The sequence below is a fragment of the Sebastes umbrosus genome, chromosome 17 (assembly GCF_015220745.1).
Source record: "Sebastes umbrosus isolate fSebUmb1 chromosome 17, fSebUmb1.pri, whole genome shotgun sequence".
NCBI lineage: Eukaryota > Metazoa > Chordata > Actinopteri > Perciformes > Sebastidae > Sebastes > Sebastes umbrosus.
Window position 1 is genome coordinate 24,276,386 of NC_051285.1, and position 24,491 is coordinate 24,300,876.

The 24,491-nt window shown below is 41.6% G+C and overlaps 1 protein-coding gene and 1 long non-coding RNA gene across 2 annotated transcripts in view; both read left to right on the forward strand.

The window, feature by feature from the left end:
- The first annotated feature begins 3,369 nt into the window (after positions 1-3,369).
- On the forward strand, positions 3,370-4,049 carry LOC119475871. The gene is made up of 2 exons (XR_005203904.1): positions 3,370-3,713; positions 3,997-4,049. It is a non-coding gene; the product is annotated as an uncharacterized LOC119475871 (long non-coding RNA).
- A 1,787-nt stretch (positions 4,050-5,836) lies between these two features.
- Positions 5,837-24,491, forward strand: part of cxadr (CXADR Ig-like cell adhesion molecule) — a 44,197-nt gene continuing 25,542 nt past the window's right edge. The window contains exon 1 of the mRNA XM_037748394.1: positions 5,837-6,115. Coding sequence (XP_037604322.1) covers positions 6,064-6,115 — 52 coding nt within the window. The 5' untranslated portion in view covers positions 5,837-6,063. The remainder of the gene's footprint in view (positions 6,116-24,491) is intronic.

Below are 24,491 nucleotides of genomic sequence, written 5' to 3' on the forward strand. Positions count from 1 at the left end.
AAACTGAAGCCCAACAGACAACAACAGCTGTCAGTGTGTCAGTGTGCTGACTTGACTATGACTTGCCCCAAACTGCATGTGATTATCATAAAGTGGACATATCTGTAAAGGGGAGACTCGTGGGTACCCATAGAACCCATTGTCATTCACATATCTTGAGGTCAGAGGTCAAGGGACCCCTTTGAAAAAGGCTATGCCAGTTTTTCCTCACCAAAATTTAGTGTAATTTTGGAGCGTTACTTAGCCTCCTTCGAAACAAGCTAGTATATATATATAATTTAATCAATAGCCTTTATTGGGAATCAATGGCAAACCCATATATCAAGCTGCATTTCCAAAACTGTGGACCATAGGCTACATATCCAGCTCTCATATTTAGTACTACAAACACCTAAATAAGGTGACAGCTGGCTGGAGGGAGATCACCTGGAAGTTGATGTAAGACAGTTGCCTAAATCAGCCACCAGGTGTCGGTGGTGCGCTGTAATTCCCATCCGGAATTGAGCAATTGTCCATGTTTGTCCCTTACAGGACACCGTAGTTCTGAAATGTAGTTATAATTTAGATGTTGACTTTCACTATGGCGTGAGTTGGAAAAGTGAGAAGTTATGTTTTATATGTAAATACTGGCCGTAATGTTGGCTTGTTACTGTGTGCGAGCAGAGCACCCTCTCGGGGGAGGAGAAAATAGTGCAGACTGGAGAATTAGCCTGTTCAGTTATTGTCTACTATCTGTCTTGTTGTTTCATTTAAATTATTTTCACGTTAGATCTTATGTTAAGAGTGCCTTAAATCATTTTATGTGTTGTAATTTACTTTCCGTGTTAGATTATGTTTACTTTTGTACTAGAATATATTTCCTCATGGAGGTTGACTTTGCTTTCACTGCTCCATAAGGTTGTGGACCAACAGTTGAGATGACAGATGAGAGGAGCGGCTGTGATTGGCATTAGGCTGTTGAAGCTTCCCTTAACTCCACCTGCTGCTGGCTGCAATATTTGGTCATTAGGCTGCTGATCAAAGTGAGCATGATCGGATTATTTGATTGCTCCATTTGATTTGACTGTAATTTAGTGCTGACTGTCACTGACGTCACGATTCTTGTGGGGACTCTTATCTTCCGTGATGTCATGTACGACGTCACAGAGAAGGGTAGCAGTACTACAAGTTATTGGGCGGAGCTTATGTTCCATGTCGTGTGTGACGTCATTTGTGACGTCATGTGTGCTTACCAAAAAGTTTACTTATAGGACCCATTTTCTCTAATCTCTAAACTCTGAACATCTCTGTCAGATGCCAGAGACAAGGTTGTGACCTAGGCGGGTGCGGTCTACCACGCCACGGGCAAGTTCTCTGTTCAACCCGAAAGGTTGAACAGAGGATCCGTGGCGAAACTGCCAGGCATGGACACACATAGTGATCCCCTGGCTGGTAGGCGCCGGGCCACAGCCATTGTTTCAGAGTCTACATGCCAGGCATGGGCGACAGCTCCACTGGCAGGTAGACTCCAGGCGATATTCAGGGGTTCAGAGGGAGTTAGTAACTCGAGGGAACGAGTTACTAACTCGAGGGAACGAGTTACTAACTCGAGGGAAGGAGTTAGTAACTCGAGGGAACGAGTTACTAACTCGAGGGAACGAGTTACTAACTCGAGGGAACGAGTTACTAACTCGAGGGAAGGAGTTAGTAACTCGAGGGAACGAGTTACTAACTCGAGGGAAGGAGTTAGTAACTCGAGGGAACGAGTTACTAACTCGAGGGAACGAGTCACTAACTCGAGGGAACGAGTCACTAACTCGAGGGAACGAGTCAGTAACTCGAGGGAACGAGTTACTAACTCGAGGGAACGAGTTACTAACTCGAGGGAACGAGATACTAACTCGTTCCCTCCAGTTAGTAACTGGAGGGAACTAGTTACTAACTCGAGGAAGCGAGATACTAACTATATATATATATACGTGGGAGTGGGAAATATGTTGCTTTATGCAAATATATGTATATATTTATTATTGGAAATCAATTAACAACACAAAACAATGGCAACTATTGTCCAGAAACCCTCACAGGTACTGCATTTAGCATAAAAAATATGCTCAAATCATAACATGGCAAAACTGAAGCCCAACAGACAACAACAGCTGTCAGTGTGTCAGTGTGCTGACTTGACTATGACTTGCCCCAAACTGCATGTGATTATCATAAAGTGGACATATCTGTAAAGGGGAGACTCGTGGGTACCCATAGAACCCATTGTCATTCACATATCTTGAGGTCAGAGGTCAAGGGACCCCTTTGAAAAAGGCTATGCCAGTTTTTCCTCACCAAAATTTAGTGTAATTTTGGAGCGTTACTTAGCCTCCTTCGAAACAAGCTAGTATATATATATAATTTAATCAATAGCCTTTATTGGGAATCAATGGCAAACCCATATATCAAGCTGCATTTCCAAAACTGTGGACCATAGGCTACATATCCAGCTCTCATATTTAGTACTACAAACACCTAAATAAGGTGACAGCTGGCTGGAGGGAGATCACCTGGAAGTTGATGTAAGACAGTTGCCTAAATCAGCCACCAGGTGTCGGTGGTGCGCTGTAATTCCCATCCGGAATTGAGCAATTGTCCATGTTTGTCCCTTACAGGACACCGTAGTTCTGAAATGTAGTTATAATTTAGATGTTGACTTTCACTATGGCGTGAGTTGGAAAAGTGAGAAGTTATGTTTTATATGTAAATACTGGCCGTAATGTTGGCTTGTTACTGTGTGCGAGCAGAGCACCCTCTCGGGGGAGGAGAAAATAGTGCAGACTGGAGAATTAGCCTGTTCAGTTATTGTCTACTATCTGTCTTGTTGTTTCATTTAAATTATTTTCACGTTAGATCTTATGTTAAGAGTGCCTTAAATCATTTTATGTGTTGTAATTTACTTTCCGTGTTAGATTATGTTTACTTTTGTACTAGAATATATTTCCTCATGGAGGTTGACTTTGCTTTCACTGCTCCATAAGGTTGTGGACCAACAGTTGAGATGACAGATGAGAGGAGCGGCTGTGATTGGCATTAGGCTGTTGAAGCTTCCCTTAACTCCACCTGCTGCTGGCTGCAATATTTGGTCATTAGGCTGCTGATCAAAGTGAGCATGATCGGATTATTTGATTGCTCCATTTGATTTGACTGTAATTTAGTGCTGACTGTCACTGACGTCACGATTCTTGTGGGGACTCTTATCTTCCGTGATGTCATGTACGACGTCACAGAGAAGGGTAGCAGTACTACAAGTTATTGGGCGGAGCTTATGTTCCATGTCGTGTGTGACGTCATTTGTGACGTCATGTGTGCTTACCAAAAAGTTTACTTATAGGACCCATTTTCTCTAATCTCTAAACTCTGAACATCTCTGTCAGATGCCAGAGACAAGGTTGTGACCTAGGCGGGTGCGGTCTACCACGCCACGGGCAAGTTCTCTGTTCAACCCGAAAGGTTGAACAGAGGATCCGTGGCGAAACTGCCAGGCATGGACACACATAGTGATCCCCTGGCTGGTAGGCGCCGGGCCACAGCCATTGTTTCAGAGTCTACATGCCAGGCATGGGCGACAGCTCCACTGGCAGGTAGACTCCAGGCGATATTCAGGGGTTCAGAGGGAGTTAGTAACTCGAGGGAACGAGTTACTAACTCGAGGGAACGAGTTACTAACTCGAGGGAAGGAGTTAGTAACTCGAGGGAACGAGTTACTAACTCGAGGGAACGAGTTACTAACTCGAGGGAAGGAGTTAGTAACTCGAGGGAACGAGTTACTAACTCGAGGGAACGAGTTACTAACTCGAGGGAACGAGTTACTAACTCGAGGGAAGGAGTTAGTAACTCGAGGGAACGAGTTACTAACTCGAGGGAACGAGTTACTAACTCGAGGGAAGGAGTTAGTAACTCGAGGGAACGAGTTACTAACTCGAGGGAACGAGTCACTAACTCGAGGGAACGAGTTACTAACTCGAGGGAACGAGTTAGTAACTCGAGGGAACGAGTTACTAACTCGAGGGAACGAGATACTAACTCGTTCCCTCCAGTTAGTAACTGGAGGGAACTAGTTACTAACTCGAGGAAGCGAGATACTAACTATATATATATATACGTGGGAGTGGGAAATATGTTGCTTTATGCAAATATATGTATATATTTATTATTGGAAATCAATTAACAACACAAAACAATGGCAACTATTGTCCAGAAACCCTCACAGGTACTGCATTTAGCATAAAAAATATGCTCAAATCATAACATGGCAAAACTGAAGCCCAACAGACAACAACAGCTGTCAGTGTGTCAGTGTGCTGACTTGACTATGACTTGCCCCAAACTGCATGTGATTATCATAAAGTGGACATATCTGTAAAGGGGAGACTCGTGGGTACCCATAGAACCCATTGTCATTCACATATCTTGAGGTCAGAGGTCAAGGGACCCCTTTGAAAAAGGCTATGCCAGTTTTTCCTCACCAAAATTTAGTGTAATTTTGGAGCGTTACTTAGCCTCCTTCGAAACAAGCTAGTATATATATATAATTTAATCAATAGCCTTTATTGGGAATCAATGGCAAACCCATATATCAAGCTGCATTTCCAAAACTGTGGACCATAGGCTACATATCCAGCTCTCATATTTATCCAGAGATGCTTGTGGTGGGTTGATAATTAAATTACTCCCGGGTAATACTGTTCATTTGCTGCTCATGACAGAGAACAGTGAAAACACATTGGGGGGGCTGCGGCTCAGACAAACAGGAAGTGGTGGTTAATTTGGCAGCATCGTCATTCAAATACAGCCCATCTTGACCATACAAGTAGGAGTACGAATGTTAGCTCACCTCCCATTTTTTCCAATAAATAATATTTCACAGCACCTTCCTTGCATAGTAGTTTTTTTTTAAAGGAACTCTCTTCCTCCATGAGGCATCCATTGTGACAATGGATCTGGAGCTGAACACTGAATCTCCCATCAACAGATGTAACTATAGCTCTGATGTCAATGTATTATAGTGTGTTAACGAGTAAATTAAAGGGTTCAACAAAATCACAGAAATATTCACTTACTACTGGTGATATCTAACCATGAAGAGAGTTTTTTAATTTGGGTTTACCTCTAAATGCATATAAGTGTCCCGTTTAGCAGAACACACCATGTAACAATGTGGTTCCAGCCAGGGACCGGTTTTATATTATACTTATTTCTCTCTTCTACACCGTCAGCTAGCAAATAAGGGCAAATGCCAAAAGACACAAAAAAGAAAAAAACACCAATGTTACACTTCAACCACAACACTTGGAGGATCCTTTGGTAAACACAAAAATAACAGACAAAGCATCACCATGCTTGGTAATTGTGTTTAATAAAACTCCATACATTTCAGCCTATACATCTGACAATTCTGCACTATGTATAAATAAAACATTTTATCACAAAGGACAAAACAGGTGGCACACACATGAACATCTCCCATTGTAAAATAAAAGGGGAAATCACACAAGTAAAAGTAAAAGCAAAATTATAGTGTCAGGCATTACGTTTAGGCTTAAATATAAACATAAGTAAATATCAAATATTAATGTAAATGTAAATTTGTAATGGGTAGCCCACATGGGGAGCCAATGTGGGACCAACTTAGTTGATCCAAGTGGGCCCCAGATAAGATGCCCATTTTGGGCCCATACCAACTTGGTACCCAGGTACCCCCAGCATAACCATGTTGGCTGGGTAGACGAGACCCTAGACAGGGTATATCTTACATGATAACACAGTGGTCCATCTCCTGGTTCACACCGGTTCACACCAGCAGAGGGCAACCCGGGATCTAGTTTGGGAAACCCCGTGTGTCACGTGACACCCTGCGGCGCGCTCGCTCCGCTGTGCACCTGCAGAGAGCCGAGGAAGAGGAGGAGGAGAAGAAGGAGGAGTGAGAGAGTTTGGATGCTTCAGTCGACCCGGACCGACGCTTTTTCACTCGAACTCAACACAAGTTCTCCCACCAAGTTTCCCTGAAGAAGTGTTGGAGTAGCTGGAAGAGTAATGGAGCTGTCGATAGCTCGGTTCTGCTGGGTTCTGTTGAGCCTCTTCGCAGGTAAGCTTTCTCACTATACTTTGATTATTATAACGGCTTTTTCCACTAAAAACAGCAGCGAGTAACGTCTCCGGTCAGCCGTGTTTAATGCTACTATTAACACTGAAACTTCTCTGGTTTGATAAGTTAAAAACGCTGATAACTTTAGGTTGTATTACCTCAAGTTAGTGTGGTTATTAGTGTTTAGTCAAACCACATCTGAATACACTTTATGTTCCGAGTAACTCCGACCCAAGGTCAGTTTAGTTAACGTCAGCTAGCACACCACAACAAGCCTCCAGCAACACCCAGCTTAACCACCTACTCACAGATAAGTTTGCTAACATTGCACACATTTTATCTCCACAATAAAGTGACTTGCTTTTTCTATCAGGTAAACCATACTAGGTGGCCGTGTTGTGGTTTTATCCTGATTTTTCATCTTTTTATCTTTTGTTATCTCCATTAGCTATTCTTCCTCCTGGAGTCCACTTAAATCACTTTGAACTGTTTAATGCTATATTTCAGTACACAATCACGTTACAATCTTTACCAACAATGACCATTGTAAACTACAACATTAGTTCAGGCTCATAGTTTTGTTTCCCAAGTAAAATTATGGTCATTGCATGTTGACATAAATAGTGTGTCTTAGAAATAGGAAAGTGTTCACTATAGTTTAAAGATATATTAATAATAGCCTGTTGTGTCTGAATCAGAGTTGTAGTTCATCATAAAGAAAATATGTTTAGTTGGTCTTCATTAAGAAAGGTTTGATGGAAAGGATGCAACCATCGTTAAGTAGAAGGAACTGATTGAATTCCTGTAGTGTTGGTTATCTTTATCTTTATCTTTTATTCAAATCTCCATTAGCTGTGGCTGAAACCCAGCTATTCTTCCTTGAGTCCACTTAAATCACTTTGAATTGTTTTAGGCTACATTTCAGTACACAATCACATTACAATCTTTACCAACAATGACCACAAACAACATCGAAACTGACAGCAACAAAACACATCAATATTTAAGACACAACCCAACACACAACACAGGACCTATACGTTCAAGTTAATACTATTCACAGAGTATAGAGGTAAATATGATTAATTATTGGTTGGACCATAGCATATTATGTCAAAATACAAAAACAGAACAAGCAACAACTTCTTTTACCATAAGTATTAACTGGACTTTGTATTTATCTTTGAATCTTCCTTCAGTGGCATGCCTGGTACAGTACTCATGTTCATCAGAACTGAAGCGTAATTGATTATATAATACCCTTGGCAATTTAGTTACAGATATGTTTCTATTAACTATTATTAATAGGTATTTAAAATTACAGCATTGTTTTTTTAGGTTTCCCACATTAATTAGATGGTTTGTGCTTTTTATGGATTTTTCCTCTCTGGGTATTTCCGTGTGATGTCTCTTGGTTTATCGTCTGCTGGTTAACACACAATAGCTTGATCCTCTTTCAAACCTGTGGCTGCAGGACTTCAAAGTGGGGCCTGTTCTGTCTACCATCTGCTAACCCCCCGCCCCTTCCCTTCCCCCAGTAAGAAATCCCAGGCTATCACATGTAACTTAACCACATGTTTGCTCCTGTTGACAGCTTTGTTTATGTTGGGGTCATTTACTTACCTTCCAATGTCAGGACCCCTCGTTTGATGAAAGTTTAGTCCTAGTGACCCACTCCTATAGAGGGCTGTTTGTTGATACTGTAGGTGGGTAGATACCAGTGGGGGGCTGTGAAACCTTTGATCAGAATAGTTACTTGCTTGTGCTGGTCAATGATTTAAAGGTGAAATTGAGATATTCTTTATTTGGCTGGGAGCCTCCTTAAATAGAGCTATGTGATATCTTTTAAATCTTGTTTGGGTAACACTCATTTTTAGTGATGCACCGATACCGGATCTGATATCGGATACTGCCTAAAATAGCTAGATCGGGTATAGGTAATGGGGCAGAGCTATTCAATTCAATTCTATGTTTATATACTATATACATTATATATTGTCATTTTGATTCCTGTTTCAGTTTTGTTGCTGCATTTAAAAGGTTTACACTTGAATTGTAATTCCAAGATTTTTTGATTCTTATTTTAATAATAAATAACAATTCTGTGAATTTATATTTATGTATTTATTTGTTACATTTGTTTTACAAAGTTAAGAAAGCAATGTTTCAGTCAAGCCTGATGTTGCCTTACACATAAAAGAATGATCCCAGTCACTTCCGCACAGTGAGGCATACAGCTTATTGTTATCAGATCGGTACTCGGTATTGGCCGATACCCAAAGCCCAGGTATTGTGTCATTGTCATTCAAATCATCAGTCAGGGAAATACATGTAGACACATTACTATCATGAGTTATTTATTTATCAAAACTATATGATAATGATGTTAATATTTATTCATCTTAAATGAGTTTTAATTCACCACTGTTGTTTGGTTTATTGTAGGAAATGCTTGACTTAATTTTATGGTATGGGTGTGGCATCCCTGGAATTTACACTGAAACTAGCAGATCACTCCTCCCACTCCAAACAACGATGTGAAACTTTTGCTACATCGTCTGTCGGCTTCAAGCAGCGAATTGCCATGTTAGTCATTGACATTTTTTGAGATTTTGATGGGAAGCCACAGAGCCATGGTCAGGGCAATGACATTCCAGTCTGCTGATTAGTGTATGTAATGAAAAAAGTGCTTTGTTTAGGATCATCCAGCACGTCTCTCCATGTAAAAGCTGGGGCACTGAGTGTAATATAAGATGTGTATAGTGTGTTGTTTAGCCTCCTTTTGTCTCATGATTCACATTGCTTTGTACGCTGGTTTGGGCTCATTACCATCTTAATGGCATCATGGCCTCGTCATTTGGACGCTGTTCCACTTCAGCAGGCAGGAACAGTGTCTGCCAGACCAGTAGCATTCTTTTAACATGGCTTAGTAATACAAAATAATATGCTAACCTCTCTGAAATGGCAAAATAACAAGTAGGGTGTTTCTGCTCCATTTTCTTTGCTCCATTTGTCCACGAGGCACCGCATGGAATATACATATATATGTTGACAAATGAAACTGTAAGATCTGAAATCCTTGATGTTGTGGTCAATGTTGAGGATTTAGAATCAGTGCAGAGATTCAGCTTTCACATTACAAGTCAAGTTTACTAAACAGTTTGATGCAAGGAAAGGGAAAGACTTTCTGGGAATGTTTGTACACAGTGTAGAAGTGAAAATGCTTCTTTGATGAGGCCTCTTTTTAAATATTTTGTGGTGAGGGTTTTTGATATTACAATGTTATCAGAGGCCAACTGCTGGGGTTGGCTGTTTCGGCCCTGACACACCAAGCCAACAGTCGGCCGTCGGAGAGTTGTTGGCCGTCGATGAGCGTCTGCTGGCCTAGTTTTTGCGGTGTGTCCCACACTGTCGGCTCTAGTCTGCCCGTGTCAGAGTTTGGAGCTCACGGTGAGAGAAATCACTCTGACAAGACAAAGTGAAGCGACTCAAAGGTCGGCCTTCATCTAGTTCTTTGATGTCGGGTGGGTGTGTCTGGGCCTTTAGAATCTGTAAAAGTGCTTTACTAAACAATTTGTTGTAATGAAAGGAAAAGACTTTCTGGAAATGTTTGTACACAGTGTAGTTGTGAGAATGTTTCTTTGATGGGGCCACGTTTTTAATTCTTTGTGGTGATGTTTATTGATATGACAATATTATCAGAGGTCAACTGCTGTGGGGTTGGCTGCTCTTGACAATCACATCAGATGCTGTTACACACACTAACACTGCTCTATGCTAAGGCTCACACATGACAGTATTTATGCTTACCACATTTTCAACGTTTTTTCCGAGTTTATTTGAATGAAAAAAATTCACCACCACAGTTTTAAAAATGAGGCAATCTGGACTCTCTGGACTAGAGACCCTGGTGCCAACTAATCTGTTTCTTACATCTATCATCAAAGAGCTTGTCCAAGAAACATTATGTGTTTGTCAATCATTAGACACTGTGGTTAGCCCTGTCTGGCATGTCTGTCCACTTCTTTCCTTTACTAATAGACACCTCTAGATGCAGTCTGTAGTCTACATATGTTTGAGTCCCTGCATAGGACCTGAACAGTCATTTCCCCTGCTAATGTGCTGCAGGACTTGTCCTGGTGCCCCTTCCACTCCTAGCTGTTTGGGTCAAGAGTGCACTGACCTAGGATAAACAGAAACCTAGTGAAACCGTGAGCAGGTGCACAATGCAGTTACCTGATAAGCCTACAGCTGGTTGCTTGGTTACCTTTTTGAAAACAGATACGCAGATCCAGGGAGTGTACTTGTGTGTGTGTGTTTGTGTGTGCTCCGGTTGCTCTACAAAACTACCCTCCCCCCTCGCTCGCATGTATGTATTAGGTCTTCTTTTACAGCAGAAAAAAATCCCTATTATTTTTGCACAACAGCTTTTGAAGATGTATTGAATATCTCGATACAATAGCGGTTAACTTTGATCTGTAAATCTTGTTAGGAGAACAGCTATTGTCACTCTTACAGGTGTGTGTGTATTGAACAGGTGTATGAAGAATTAGTTGCAACCAGAAAGATGGGTGGAGACCCCACAGCTTGAGCCATTGTCATTGGCCCCACGCAGACAGTAATGACTTGAGGTCACATTCACTTGTCATGACCCAGCAGTCCGACGCCACCACTTGCCTCCTGTCGGTTGAAACATGTTGCAGCCACAGCTTCACCTCCAAGCAGGCAGCCACCCACACTCCGCCCAGAGCCCCCTGTCCTTGGAAATGAAGCAGGAACATGTAGAATCGGATTACACTCCAGGGACACTGCTTTGTCCTCCACAATCTGACGACGGCGACGACCGCGCATGAATATTCACAGCCCCAGACGTTAATATTTTAGCATGCCAGTGCCGCACAAGCCTTGTGCCAGCTCCTGTCCACCTATATGGCAGTGTGTAACGCTGATCCCGCCTTTACCTCGCCACATTACCCTACCTCTTCCCACTTTTCCCCCTCCATTTCATACCTGAATCACTGAAAGAACAAATTGCTACCTGCTAGAGAATGAGTGAAAATGATTAATAGTGGTGCTTGTTTCTGAGTCCTGTTAATGGCTGTGCAGCCACTCTGTATTCAGAGCTCATTCCTTTTTCACAGGTAGGGACTAAAACTGCCTTCTGGGCTGCTGCCAGAGCATTCTAGTGGGAAGATATATTGGCAAGATTATATGTGAACCCCTGGTCATAAAGTCAATGTAACAATGACCGATATTTCAAGTTTGTATGTCTCCTAACTTCTATAACAGTTTGGCCACAGTATTGACTTACTGACAGCACCAGGGTCCCCAGCGGCATCCAAATGATGTGCTAAATTTTCCAATAATTGTAGCTCAGGAGCAGTTTGCCTTAATGACACAAATTAGTGGCTGATCAGTTCATAAAGGTCATGCTTTAGTGTTTCTGTTGGACCCAGGGGACCATGATATATTGCTCAGCTTGCATTGCTTGGTCAATTTGCTTTTTTTTCTGTCCGATCAACTGTCTAAAACCCAAAGGTATTCAATTTTCAATAATGTGAAAGTAGGGAAAAGCAGCAAATTCTCTCATTCTCTAGGTGGAGGTACAGGGTCCGTGTACGTTTTGATAGTTTGTTTATTGGAGTAAATCCAAAGTGGAAGAGAGAAAACAACTCATGTTTTCGCTTTGTCCTCCCCGCCGCCAGAGTTTCAACAGTTTGATCGAATTTACTTACAGTATTCTTGCCCTGCTGTTAGTAAGTAGTTGGCAGAAGGAGAGATAACTAACTAGCTAACTCACTCACTCGGTTATACTCCCAAGCCGAGAAAAAAAGATCAGATGGAGACGGTGTTCTCAACCAACTCCTGTTGTTAACATTAGCTTAATTAATCGTCAGTCGCTGGCTAGATATGAGAAGCCTACATTTGTCTGCCTGCCTCTGTCGGTAATCACATGACCCACTGGTTCAAACGTTACTAACAACTTTGAATAGTAAATGCGCTTGAAATTCTCAAAGTACATCTTGGACAGAGATTGTACTGAGAGAGACATTTCCTTTTCTATCCATGTAACCTATCGGTTAAAACAAGGTCACTGCAGTGCTGAATTTTCCCCGCTGTCTCAAGTCTGTCGGTCATCACCGCTGTGTCACACTGTTAGGGCGATAAACACACCCAAAGCACATTCATCACGTAGCCACTTGATGCCTAGCTCTGCAGCGCCCACAACGCCCTCTGCTTCTAATGAGGAATAATGGGCTCCGTGACAAATAAGCTGTTCACCGTGATGATAATGAGGCTTCTTCATGTACCTCATATCTCAGATGAATATCGGCAGAATACATTTATCTGTAGATAAATAGCAGAGAAGATGCTGCACACCAGGCAGTGAAGGAGATTTAGAGGATTTTGTTACAAAATGCTGTAAAAATATTTGGAAAAAGTTATACTGTAATTCATTAAACTTTCAAAATGCAGTGGGTGCTATGCTTAAGGCACACATATTTTGTAAACAAGGCTTAGAATTATGATCAAATTAATTTTTGGTATTCATTTTCATTCATTCTATTTCATTTTCATAACTGTAAATGTTTAGCACACTATATATTTTGCTTCTTAAATGGAGGGAATCGCTTATTTAAACTGATGTATGGAGTTACAAAACATTCCACAGCTAGCATCCAGATCTGTAAAGCATTACTCTACTTATGCTTCTTCCCCTTATGACTATGTATTCTGGTTGTTTTTGCATAATATTCTCTCACGGCATCTGAGCTAGCCATCTCAGTGTGAGGATACACAGTGTGGCAGACAGGTCCCCAGGGTGCTGCATCTGCAGGTGCTGGTGTGCAGCCTGCTTACCTGCTAGTGTGTCAGCTCAGCTCTCCACACATGCTTGAACCTCTGTTAGATTACGCTTTGTGCAATGTTAAAGAATTGGGCTTAGCTGTAGGCTAAAAAAACTCACTTTATCATGTAAAACAGACTTGACAATTTATTCTGACAACAAATCTTTTGTTGCCACTTCTGACTTCCAATGGACGCATCATTTTGGAGATAAGCGTTGTGTATTGTGTTGTGCATGTCACATTATTATCAGCTAATGCCCAGGCATTGTCTTACACAGAGCTGAGTTGTGGGAAGATGATTATATTTTGTCCTCTGGCGGTAAGCCCCCTCTCTCGCCGCTAAGAACATTAGAGTTAATTGTGTGTCTAATCTTGAAAAATATTATGGCTCAGAAAATAAGGGACATAAGCAGAAGGTGGGATGAATTTTGGGAGGAGGAGGAGGGGGTAAAGCAGCTGTTGAAGGAGCCATTTTTAGCACCTCTATCTCATTGAAAAACATTACACATTGTAGACTGCAGGTCTGGTGAAAAAGGCAAATAAGTGTTGTCTGTAGAAAGCCTCTGTCTTGATTCAGTCCCACTCGATTTTGCTCCCCTGTGGTGTTGATATTCAAATCTGTCTTTTTCTGTCTTAGTCTGATGTTTAATCATCATGTCAAATTATATAGTTATGCTAATAACTCCTGTCCATAGAAAATAAGGGATTTGTTATGAAAAATGCCTGTTGCCATGCACAAAATCCTAGTCTGAACAATTTTACAGCCGTGTGATTGCTTGTATTATAGATTTTAGAATTATATTAAAGCGGTTGTGTAGTGAAATTTTATGATGCCGGCTGAATCTTGTTAGGAGCGTTAAAGTAGTATTGATACTAAGCGACATAGAATTAGACCCAGAAAATCCCATTTCTTGTAACATTTGTTGCCTCATTATCAGGCTGATGCTAAACTGAAGCCAAAGACTGCAAATCCTTCGAATTTAGAATCTGTAAGGAAGTCAAATATTAAATAATGTAGGTTTTGATATTAACCCAGACAGGCTATGCAACTGTACATCTGTTACAACATCTGGGGCTTCTTTACTGTATATAGCATCAAGTGAACTGATTAGATTTCAGCATTGGACGTTTTAAGATGCTATGGATATGTTTGCAGGTGTAAGATGTGAAGAAAGGACAGCTACTGAATATACAAGCTGTAGCATTTTTGCAAAATGCCACTAATCTCCTTTAGGAAATATGAATGCAAGGAAACACTTCATGAAAGAGCATTGAGATTAGATTAGATGAAAGCTTTCCTCATGGGGGAATGGGGTCATTGCAGTAAAGGGAATAGAAAAAAAATATACCCCCTTCGATCTTGGGGTATCTTTAAAATGTAAAAATGGCAAGATTGAACATTTGGATCTGATTCTTTGAAGTCTCATAATTGAATGGTCTTTGATTCATAATAAGAGGTAATGCAGTGTTCTCATTTAAAAACTAGTCAGTCTGGCAAGCCAAACGTCAGGCCGTGTGTCAGGAGAATTGAATTTGAGTGGAGTGCAAATGTATATTGTGGTTTACATTTGGACAGGTCTTCACTTCATTCAGATGACTTCCATTTACTCACTACGGCTTTACAACGAACGATTGTGGCCGTCTGCCACCTCCCCTCTCTTCCATTAACATTCATTAAAACAGTATTTTCCTGAAGTTATTACTCCCGGGTCGTTGTTGGATCTATAGGTATGATGGCCACGGGACATCTGCTACAGTTGGGTATAGAAAAGTGCCTGAACCACAGCAAGGTCAGTAAGCCACAACAGACATTTAATTACTGTAGTGCATCTCGCCGCCATGCGAGGAAATCGGCAGCTGGCCCAGTCGCCCTCCAGAGAGATGAGATTGAAACTGAAAATAGATCTGTGACTGGCTGGTTTATGGTGGTCAGAACGCACATTACTGCACAACCTTAATCACGAGTGCTGCTGTTTTAATAAGCAGGCACACAGGGGGAACCAGGCTGCAGTCGTTGCTGGTAAGTTCCTGAGGAACCAGCTGTTAAGTGTCTTAATGGAGTCCATGTATAATTCATGGGCACACACAGAGCTGCGTGGCTGGCTGGCTGGCTGGCTGTCTTTCTCTGAGTGGCCGATAATTGTAAGGAGAAGAGTAAACCTCCAGTCTCACTGGCACCCACAGCACCCAACTCTCCTCTCTCTTAGGTAAACATCCGCTCTACGTTTAATCCCTCTGTGACATCTATCTCAGTGATTCCCAAACTGGGGGTCCGGGCCCCCTTATGTGGGCGTCAATGATCACAGGGGTGCGCCAGGATTTGTCTGCTCTGAGTTTGTCAAAGTTAGATTTGCACATTTATAACTAAAATTGTACACACACTTCCTGGATCATTTCTACAAAACTCTTTTTTGCTTCTTAGTAGGCCACATTTTGTTCAAACCCATTATTTATGCACAGTCTCAGATAAAGAGCAGGCTACACTAATATTATTAGTATTATACTATTAGTAGAATTAGATTCCAGTGGTGGCTGCGTGGGATTGTTTCAATCTTTTGTGATCCAAACATTTCCGCACACAGAGGGAGGCAGTGATGAGATATATTCATTGATGAGAGTTGATTTATTAAAAAAAGACTAACTCATTTAATACATTTAATCACTTTACTCATATTGAGGATGTTTGTTAGAGTTGTTTGTTGTAGATGAATGACCTGTGGATATATAAAAAGAGCCTTTGACTGCCTACAATGTCAGCCGGCATTTTATCAACTAGAAAGTCTCTTACCTCCAACTCTTATAAATCTGCCATTAACGTGTTGGGTAGTACTGTAACATCCCGAGAGCTTAAAAGACCTTGTCAGAAAGATATGTGAATTTTGTTTGGACATTTGAAAATCCCTGATAATCCCTCTGCTGTAAGATAAAGGGTGGGAAAATTAGCTGGATACCCTTGACCTGGATCCAAGTGAACAGATTAATTACATTTAATGTAAATACTGTATATGTCAATACAATCCCTACACATGACCACAGCACACTTGCTGTCAGGTTGTCTTTGCCAACCCAGTGCCATGCAGTGTTTTCTCGATCAGGATTCAACATTTTCTACAGGGAATCTGGTGTTTACATTTTCATGTACAAGCCACGCCACGTAAGGTGAACAGTCGTCATTGTGCTGGGCCTGAGTCACTTTCCCTGAGATTATGTACTTGTCAGCCTGATCCAGGATGCCCTATAAGCAGTATTTGGCTGCCTGTCCAGACTACTCAGGGGTCAGACCTTTTTAGATGTCATTAGAGCCATCAGGGAGTTGGCTTGGATGGCAGGTTTCAGGCAAAAGCACTTTACTGCATCCACTAAACACTCAGCAGCCAGACAACCTTGCTGAATCTTTTTAAGGTGTCAGGCTATTTAGTGCCTTTTTTGCCACATATGTTAAATTAAACAAGGTATTGCTAAGATGGTATAAATTAATTTTCAGACATTTTAGCCGTTAATTTGTGGAATATTTGACCTTGACTGATGTAATGTTTCCACTGACAACAAAGGTTAAACTTGATTTTCTCGTTTGTCCTGAAAGACAGCATTTAAATTCCCTTTCCAAGGAATATGGTGACTGTGTGAATATTCACATAGTTATTTATTTATAAACCTGCGACAATTTTGGATGAAAAATACGGACTTGGTGTGCAAAGGCTTTACGGCTGATATCAATGAGATAAAATTGTGCTGTGATTATGTGCAGTATGTAATCACAGCACAATTTTATCTCATTGATATCTCATCGGGACGTAACGTTTTTTATGGGATGACGGATACAAAAAAATGCATACGAAAAATACTTTGCAAAGACCTTCACTGTTTACTGTTCACTCTCTTTACAACGTAGTAGAGCTGTAGTATTAAACTGCATTTGTAGTTACCACGGTAACCACGGGTGTTACCAAATCAATCAGGTATGAAATCTTATAGATTACAACTTTAATGACTTGATTGCTCTCTTATTTAACTGTCACTAGAGAATATTACAGCGTCTTACAAACATCGCAATATAACCTGTTGACAAAAAGCTCATGATAATTAGTTTCTTGTTGCCGTCTTCATTAGAAATAGATGAGGGAAGATGTTGCATGTGCAATCGCTTTTAGCTTGGGTGGTTGGGCTCCTCATTGCATCCCTAGTATCAGTTTTACTCTGCTGTGCATCACAAAATAGCACAGCTGCTGCTCTTCGATTTTGAAGCAATTTCATGCTTTGGAGTCCAATTTAATGTCGGAGTAACATATATGTTGATGTACACTTGGCTTAATGTTTTCTAAAGGAGATTGTGTCCAGTTTGAAGTGATCAGCTCTCCAAGTTTTTTTTAGAGATGCTTGGGTTGTTGAGATGGATCTAATTAGCCTGCGAAGACTATCGGGGTCAGAATAACAAACTCGCAGCGGAGCACAACACAACTGCTAGAATCTTGAATCTCCTTTGAATCTGAGCTCCGCGTCTTTTACAGGCTTATTGCATTTATTTCTGCCGTCCAGACTCTCCGCTCCTCTGTATGAATCTGACAAGCCTCATCTAATGCACAGTTAAAGAACACAACATGGAGAATAAATACCGTCATATAATGGCATGATGGAAATTGTAGGATTTCTTCTTTGTGCAGGATAGCTTAACTTGTGCAACAGAGTTATTTTTAACATTCCCAATCGCATCTTGTCATTTAACGTGGTATGGTAGACTAGAGCAGTTGTTTTGAGCTTCCCCCTCATGTCTAGGCTGGGAGCTGGAGGCATGAATAAACCCAGCAGTCTCGGTTAAGCTGTAACAACAACTGACAGTCTTCGCCTGCAGCTTCCTACAGGGCTCAACACTCAGGTGCATTTACTACACCTGCCTTCAAGAACCTCTGAGTGAAGCAGAGACTCCAGCCTCGAAACATCAGGCCTGTTTCACTGCCTGCACAGACAGAGAAAAGAGAGGAAAGCAAAATCTTGTTATCTGTTAACAGCAGTCTTATCTTGATGTCCTGCTGTAGTGTCTCCCCCACACAGAGGACAGGAAGGGACTGTCTGTGTTGTTACACTTTAACAAAGACCTCATTCTGCCTGGACGGGAGTGCTTTGGACAGCATGAGAGGGTTTAGAGATAAATGCATTTGAAAAGGAATTGATGTTTTAGCAGTTATTACAAAGTACTTTGTCAATGCGCCATTTTTGTCCTCGGGGAGCTTTCAGCTGCAATCTGATATGTTTTCGCTGAAATAGGCTGTGTTGGTTCTTTGGCTTTTGATGTCACACTCTGGGCATACAACACATATAGGACTGTGTATTTTCTACCAATGTCCAGAAGTCCACCATCATGCAATGTCCTTCAGGCAGGGGACCTAATTTTAGAGCAGAGCCTAGAGGTAACGGCGTGAGCAAGGCAGACTCATTGACTGCCTCGCAGCCAACCTAGCTGACAGCCACACATGCCTCTGCACTACATGGGAAACAGGTTACTGTGTAAATCTAGCACAGGCAGAGGTAATATCTTAATCTGCAGGAGCTGGCCTTCTGCGTTCTACACAAAACATGAGAAAATCAGCTGTAACGCTGACTCACATCATAGCAATTTTTAACCAGCAAACTAACTCAGATTCAAGGAAATATGTCAGATAGATAATTTATCAACTGAAATAAGTTACTTTTTCATTGTTTACTTTTCATCTTTCTAAGGTAGTGTAGATTTTGGTGAGTCAGTTCTAAGTAGGGCTGTCAATGGACTAAAATATTTAATAGTTAATTACGATTAATCGCAAATTAATTGCAATTTTTTTTATCTGTTCAAAGTATACCTTAATGGGAGATTTGTCAAGTATTTAATACTTTTATCAACATGGGAGTGGGCAAATATGCTTGCTTTATGCAAATGTATGTATATATTTATTATTGGGAATCAATTAACAACACAAAACAATGACAAGTATTGTACAGAAACCCTCACAGGTACTGCATTTAGCATAAAAGTGGGCATGTCTGTAAAGGGGAGACTCGTGGGTACCCATAATACCCATTTTCATTCACATATCTTGAGGTCAGAGGTCAAGAGACCCCTCTGAAAATGGCCATGCAAGTTATTCTTCACCAAAATTTAGCCTAACTTTGTAGAGAAAAGCTAGTATGACATGGTTGGAACTAAATGGATTCCTTAGGTTTTCTTCATATGATGCCAGTATCTTCACACCCGCTACAACCTAAAAATTGCAAGTTGTGTTAAAGACATTAGTGGAATAAAAATTAATTTGCGTTAACGCATTATTACCGCGTTAACTTTGACAGCCCTGGTTCTAAATTATTTCAAATGGTGGTCACGGTCTCTCAGACTTTCAAAAATATGCTGCACTCTAAAGAAATAAGGGAGGAACCCAGGAATTCACTGGGAGGCATTTACTGTATGTTTGAATTCCTGATACTTTTATACTTGCCTCTGTCTGCAGTCTGGCCTCACACCTTAATCCCTTTAGTGGTTTGGCAGTGAGCCATAAGAGTCTTTACCTCTCCATTGGTGTTTACATACAGTTGGTGTATATGTGACTAGATTTACCACCTAAGCACCTTTTTTCAAGACAATGTTGATTTAAAAAAAGTCTTCAGTTGACTGAACCAAGATACCAGAGTTGTGAGTGTCAGTGATGTGTTTCAGATGCTATGAGGAAGTCATTTCTCATCCCTGAGAAAGGCAAATCTGACTAAACCTGCCCTGTTCGTTCTCACAGCCTCTATGTCAGCGAACACGGTGCAGTGAAACATCCAGCCCACCTCAGACTGAGCCGACAAAATTGCTGAGCTCTGGAAATTCCAGAAATGTGAAATTGTTTCCCCTCCCGAGGAGTTTCTGAGTTTTTTCAAAATTCCATCACCAATGATGTTGAAAAGCAGGCTTGTTAGGAGCTCCAGAAATAACTTCTAATCCCTAATTTAGCCCTTTGTTTCAAGGGGAATGTTCTCGTATGATATTCACGCTCTATTGCTTTAAGCTGTTCACCTCTCTGACATAATTAAGCACGTTCGTGAGAAACCTTTGTTGGCTTCTGTATTCTGTCTCACACATTTTGCTGGTCTGCATTGCAGTTGTGCATCTGAGTTTGTATGTTCTCTAAAACCTGTATTATCTGGATCAACTCTCCAACACGTCCTGTCCCACAGTTAAAATAACTCTGTGAGAGTCCATCATCAGTCTGAATGAAGTAGCTGCACTCTGCTGCACTTGTGTCTCACTGTGTGATCAGCGATGCTGCCTCCTGATCACAGTTGGCACCGTGCCGCGGGGCCCGGACAAAGGCTGGGTCTGGGGCGCCGGCAGGGGCCTGGTCTGTATCAGACACTTTATTTGTTTTGGGGGATGGAGGGCGGTTAGGATCGGCAGTAGCATGGCTGCCTCCCCCTCAGTGAGGAGAAACTCCTGTGTCAGGAGAGAGAGAGAGAGAGAGACGCCCCATGACTACACCCCACTGAGACATTTGGCTTTCATTTTTTTGTTTCATAGTAAACTGCTGGAAGCTTGGAACACAAACACATGCCTATGATTAAACAGGATTTCTTTCAGTCCTCAAGTGATTTTGTATTCCACAAAAGTATAAAAAAAAGATTTTTAAAAAAGATTTTTGATAAAGACGCCTCACCTTCTGGAGGTCACTCCATCATTCCCAGAACTTAACATGCATCTTGGGTGATCCTGTTATAGCTGGATGAAATCAAAATTTCAAACCACCTAGGGAGTGGTCAGAAATCAGCAACACGTGATTGCAGTGTGTCTCTGATCTTTTGTGAGCCGTGTCGACCAGGATATTCTGGCAAATCAGCAAGATTTGAAAGCAGGTCTGACGTGTATGTGAAAAGTCAGGTTAAAGTGTAATAGTTAAGCATATTTGGATGCAATCTAATGTTGATAGCAGATGTAGCGGGGATGACAATGTCGCTGATGAGGATTAAAGGTCCAGTGTGTAGGATCTGGTGGTATCTAGCGGTGAGGTTAAGATTGCAACCAACTGAAGCCTCTCCCGTGTGCCGAGCATGTTGGAGTGCTACGGTGGCCGATGCGAAAACGCGAATGGCCCACTCTAGAGCCAGTTGTTGTAAGAGTAGTGTAGGTCATCTGGAGCAGAGCCAGTCCATAGAGTGTGTACGAGGGAAGTGAGTGGTCAAGCAAGAGAAAGAGAGAGAGCGGCGGCGACGGGAGGGAGTAACGTTATCGACGCCGGCCCAAGCCGCTCTGGGCTACTATAGAAACGTGGCACTGCAACATGGCGGATGGTTCCATGAAGAGAGGACACTCTCCATATGTAGATGTAAACGGCTCATGATAAGGTAACGAAAATACGATTGTTATTTTCAGGTGATTATACACAAAAGAAAACATACTCATTTCTGCCATTAGATCCTTCTTATTGTTACACACTGGTCCTTTAAGTGACAACAAAGAGATTTGTGTTTGTGAGGCATATTTCAGTTTTGCGCCATTTCTCAAGTCATGCAAACTGCTTTCACATGTTCACTAATTGCTTGCAGGGAATTGTTGCTTTTATCCCCCTGCAAAGTGACATGATTTGGTAATTACTCCTCTGGCATCTCTGACTGCAGAAAACACTCCAGCTGTTTCATGTTTTTGCATCTACAGACAGGTGTTTTATATAAACGAGGCACACCAATGTATCTCTGAAACGCCTCATATACAGCACCTTCATGTGTCTCTTTTCGGTTTTAATTTCCTCCTCACATGACTACATTGGCACATTAGCTTGTTGTTTCCTGTGTGGGTGTTATCAGCGGGTTATCTGTGTGCTCTTCCATGGACTGGCGTCTTGCCTATCGGCTTTACGGCACAGCCAGCCCCCACATTGTCACCATCTCCCATTAGTCCCTGGGCTTCAACAAATCCTGAGGGACGCAGGCCTTTTGTATATCTGTGTGTGTTTCCACGAGTCTCTGAGACACTGGGGGGTCTTATCTGACTCTTCAGGGTTCTTTAGATAAATTTGCCTCCTCTCACAGGGATGGGGGAAGGGATGTATTGTTGGCCAGGGCTGCTTTTAGTGGTTTGTGTCAAGCTTTAGAACAATTCATGGTGGCAGAGAGGTTAGTCGAGCAGCATCTGCTTAAATGCACAGTCCCACACCTTGTAAAATGCTAATGCATTCTATAAATAAGAAGTACAAATCCCAGGGCTATGACTAGAGAGTCCCTGTGATGAAGACTACCATTAAAGGGACTCTATGGAAGAATTAGAAATTGCTTGTTAACAGTGACACCTGTAGCCGTTAAGTCAACAACAGTCAGCGTCCTGTTGCTCGTGCTTGTGCTCGCACTACATAGACGAGAGCATCAGTCAAAACAGTGAGGCGACACACACAAGACTGAACGTGATTGACAGGCATCATGTTGATTAACGTTAGCAACATTAGCCAGCTAAAACCACTGTAGGTGAAAATCAGACTCAGGAGAAAAAGGCTGGTGAAGATGCAAAAGACTCTTTATTTGCATAAAAGATCTGAGCTTTGCGTCTCTGCAGTCAACACAAAAACTGATTCGTATTTCCGAGTACATCAGTATATCAAAAACAACATAACACAAAGACCCTCCCCGATGGCTCCCTTAATTGATGTAATGATTAATCCCCTTCTGACACGTTTTTCCCGTAAATACCAGAAAGTCGCGGAAGGTCTTGTTGTTTTTGTTAGGTTACAACCTGTTCACACGTTGGCAATACAAAATTATTAAAAAATGTTTAAATACATGTAAACACTTACACACAGTCCCTTTAAGGAACAAGCCATTGTCGGTGTCTTTCCTTCCTTCCTGTAGTTCCTTAATTGAGACATCAGTTTTTACCAACCTGATGGTGGGATTACAAATCTAATTTGAATGTACATGAAATATGATTAAAAAAGAAAAAAAACATTGCCCCTTTTAATGATTGGTTACTGTGGACCTTCACAGCAATGGCGTTAACCACATCCCCCGTAGGCTCGTCTAAAAGCTGTCAAATGCTCAGGCAGTCGAGTAAAGTGCCTGTCATTCGTCACCCCTTCATCACTTAATGTTCAATTATGTCAAAACAGCCTTTAGGTCATCTGCGCTGGGAATTGATGGCAGCTCTGTGTGGCAAGTGGAGCTTTCAGGCTGCATTACAGCACAATCAGTATGGTTCAACAGTCCCAGCCCTCTGCAACACTAAATAAACCAAGGCTCGCTCTCAGGGCACCCACATTGCTTCAAATTGAATAGCTCCAGCGGGGGGCACTGGGGCGAGCGTCAGAGCCTTCTTTTTGAGCAGCGACCAAGTTATGCAGTTATCCTCTGCTGTGCCCGAAATAATTGATGTTCTCCGGCGTGGTCACAGGGGATTGGCTTGGCTGTTCTATGATGGGGAGAGCGTCTGTGCTGTTTAATTTGCTCATTCCAGAGCCCCCCAGACTGCAATTTTACTATAATGAGTCACTAATGTTCGTCCCACCATCATTGCCCATCCAACAAAATCTGCCACAATTTTCAAAAGCTCTGTCACTGTTTTTTTTTTTTTTGTTTGCTCTTATGAGTGTGACATTTTCTTTTCACTTGGTTGGAAAATAATATTGTTTTCAAGATTGTTTACTCTGTGTGGGTTTTTCTTTCCAAGATGCACTAAACTAAAAATATTTCCACTTGCAGTGTTGTTTAATGAGAAAAAGATGTAAATTCATACTTGCATATATGAATTTTCTAATTCATAGATACATATTTCCCTGCCACACACACTCTTTGTCCATAGCTATTTGACCGAAATACTTAAAATTGAACTGAAATACTAGACCAATGCTTCCACTGCCGCTGAGGCTTACATCAGACCCAATACAAGGGTTACTGCATAAAGCAAACCTTAAAGAAGGCAAACAGGAGTAAATCCCAGCGTGACGTCATTCACCTCTTTCACCTTGCCAAGCTTTTCTTGTTGCTGTTGCTGAGTTGTGAGCCTGAAATAGCTGCTGTCTTTATCTCCCCGTGGTAAGACTTGCCTTTCCAGACTTTACTCCCAAGGATGCTCTTTAAGGTCAAAGTGTGGAGAAAGAGGCTTATGACCCACTGTGGCCCACGCCAAGGCTCTGAGGGTCTTTAGCTGGGTAGCACAAGGGTCAGTAGAGGTTAGCGTGTTAAACTGTCTCCTGGTTTCAGGGCTTATTGCTGTCTGCTGAAGTGTACTGTGTACTCCTTACACTTAACATCATGTCTGCAAAAACACACTTTGGGCTATACAGACAGGTTCTGTTAAAGTCTTTAAAGTTTATTAGTTGTTAAAATGTAGATGATAATGACAAATGCCCATTCCAAGTTATCATTGCCCAAAGGAAGGTCTCCGGATTGTTCTCTTTGTCCTACCTGCCACTCATCAAAAAAAAACTCGAAGGTATTATTCAGTTTACAACGATAAAAAACAGAGAAAAACAAGCAATTACCCACATTCAAAAGTTGTCATTGATTGATTTTCATCCCATCATTTCAATCAACAAAATCAT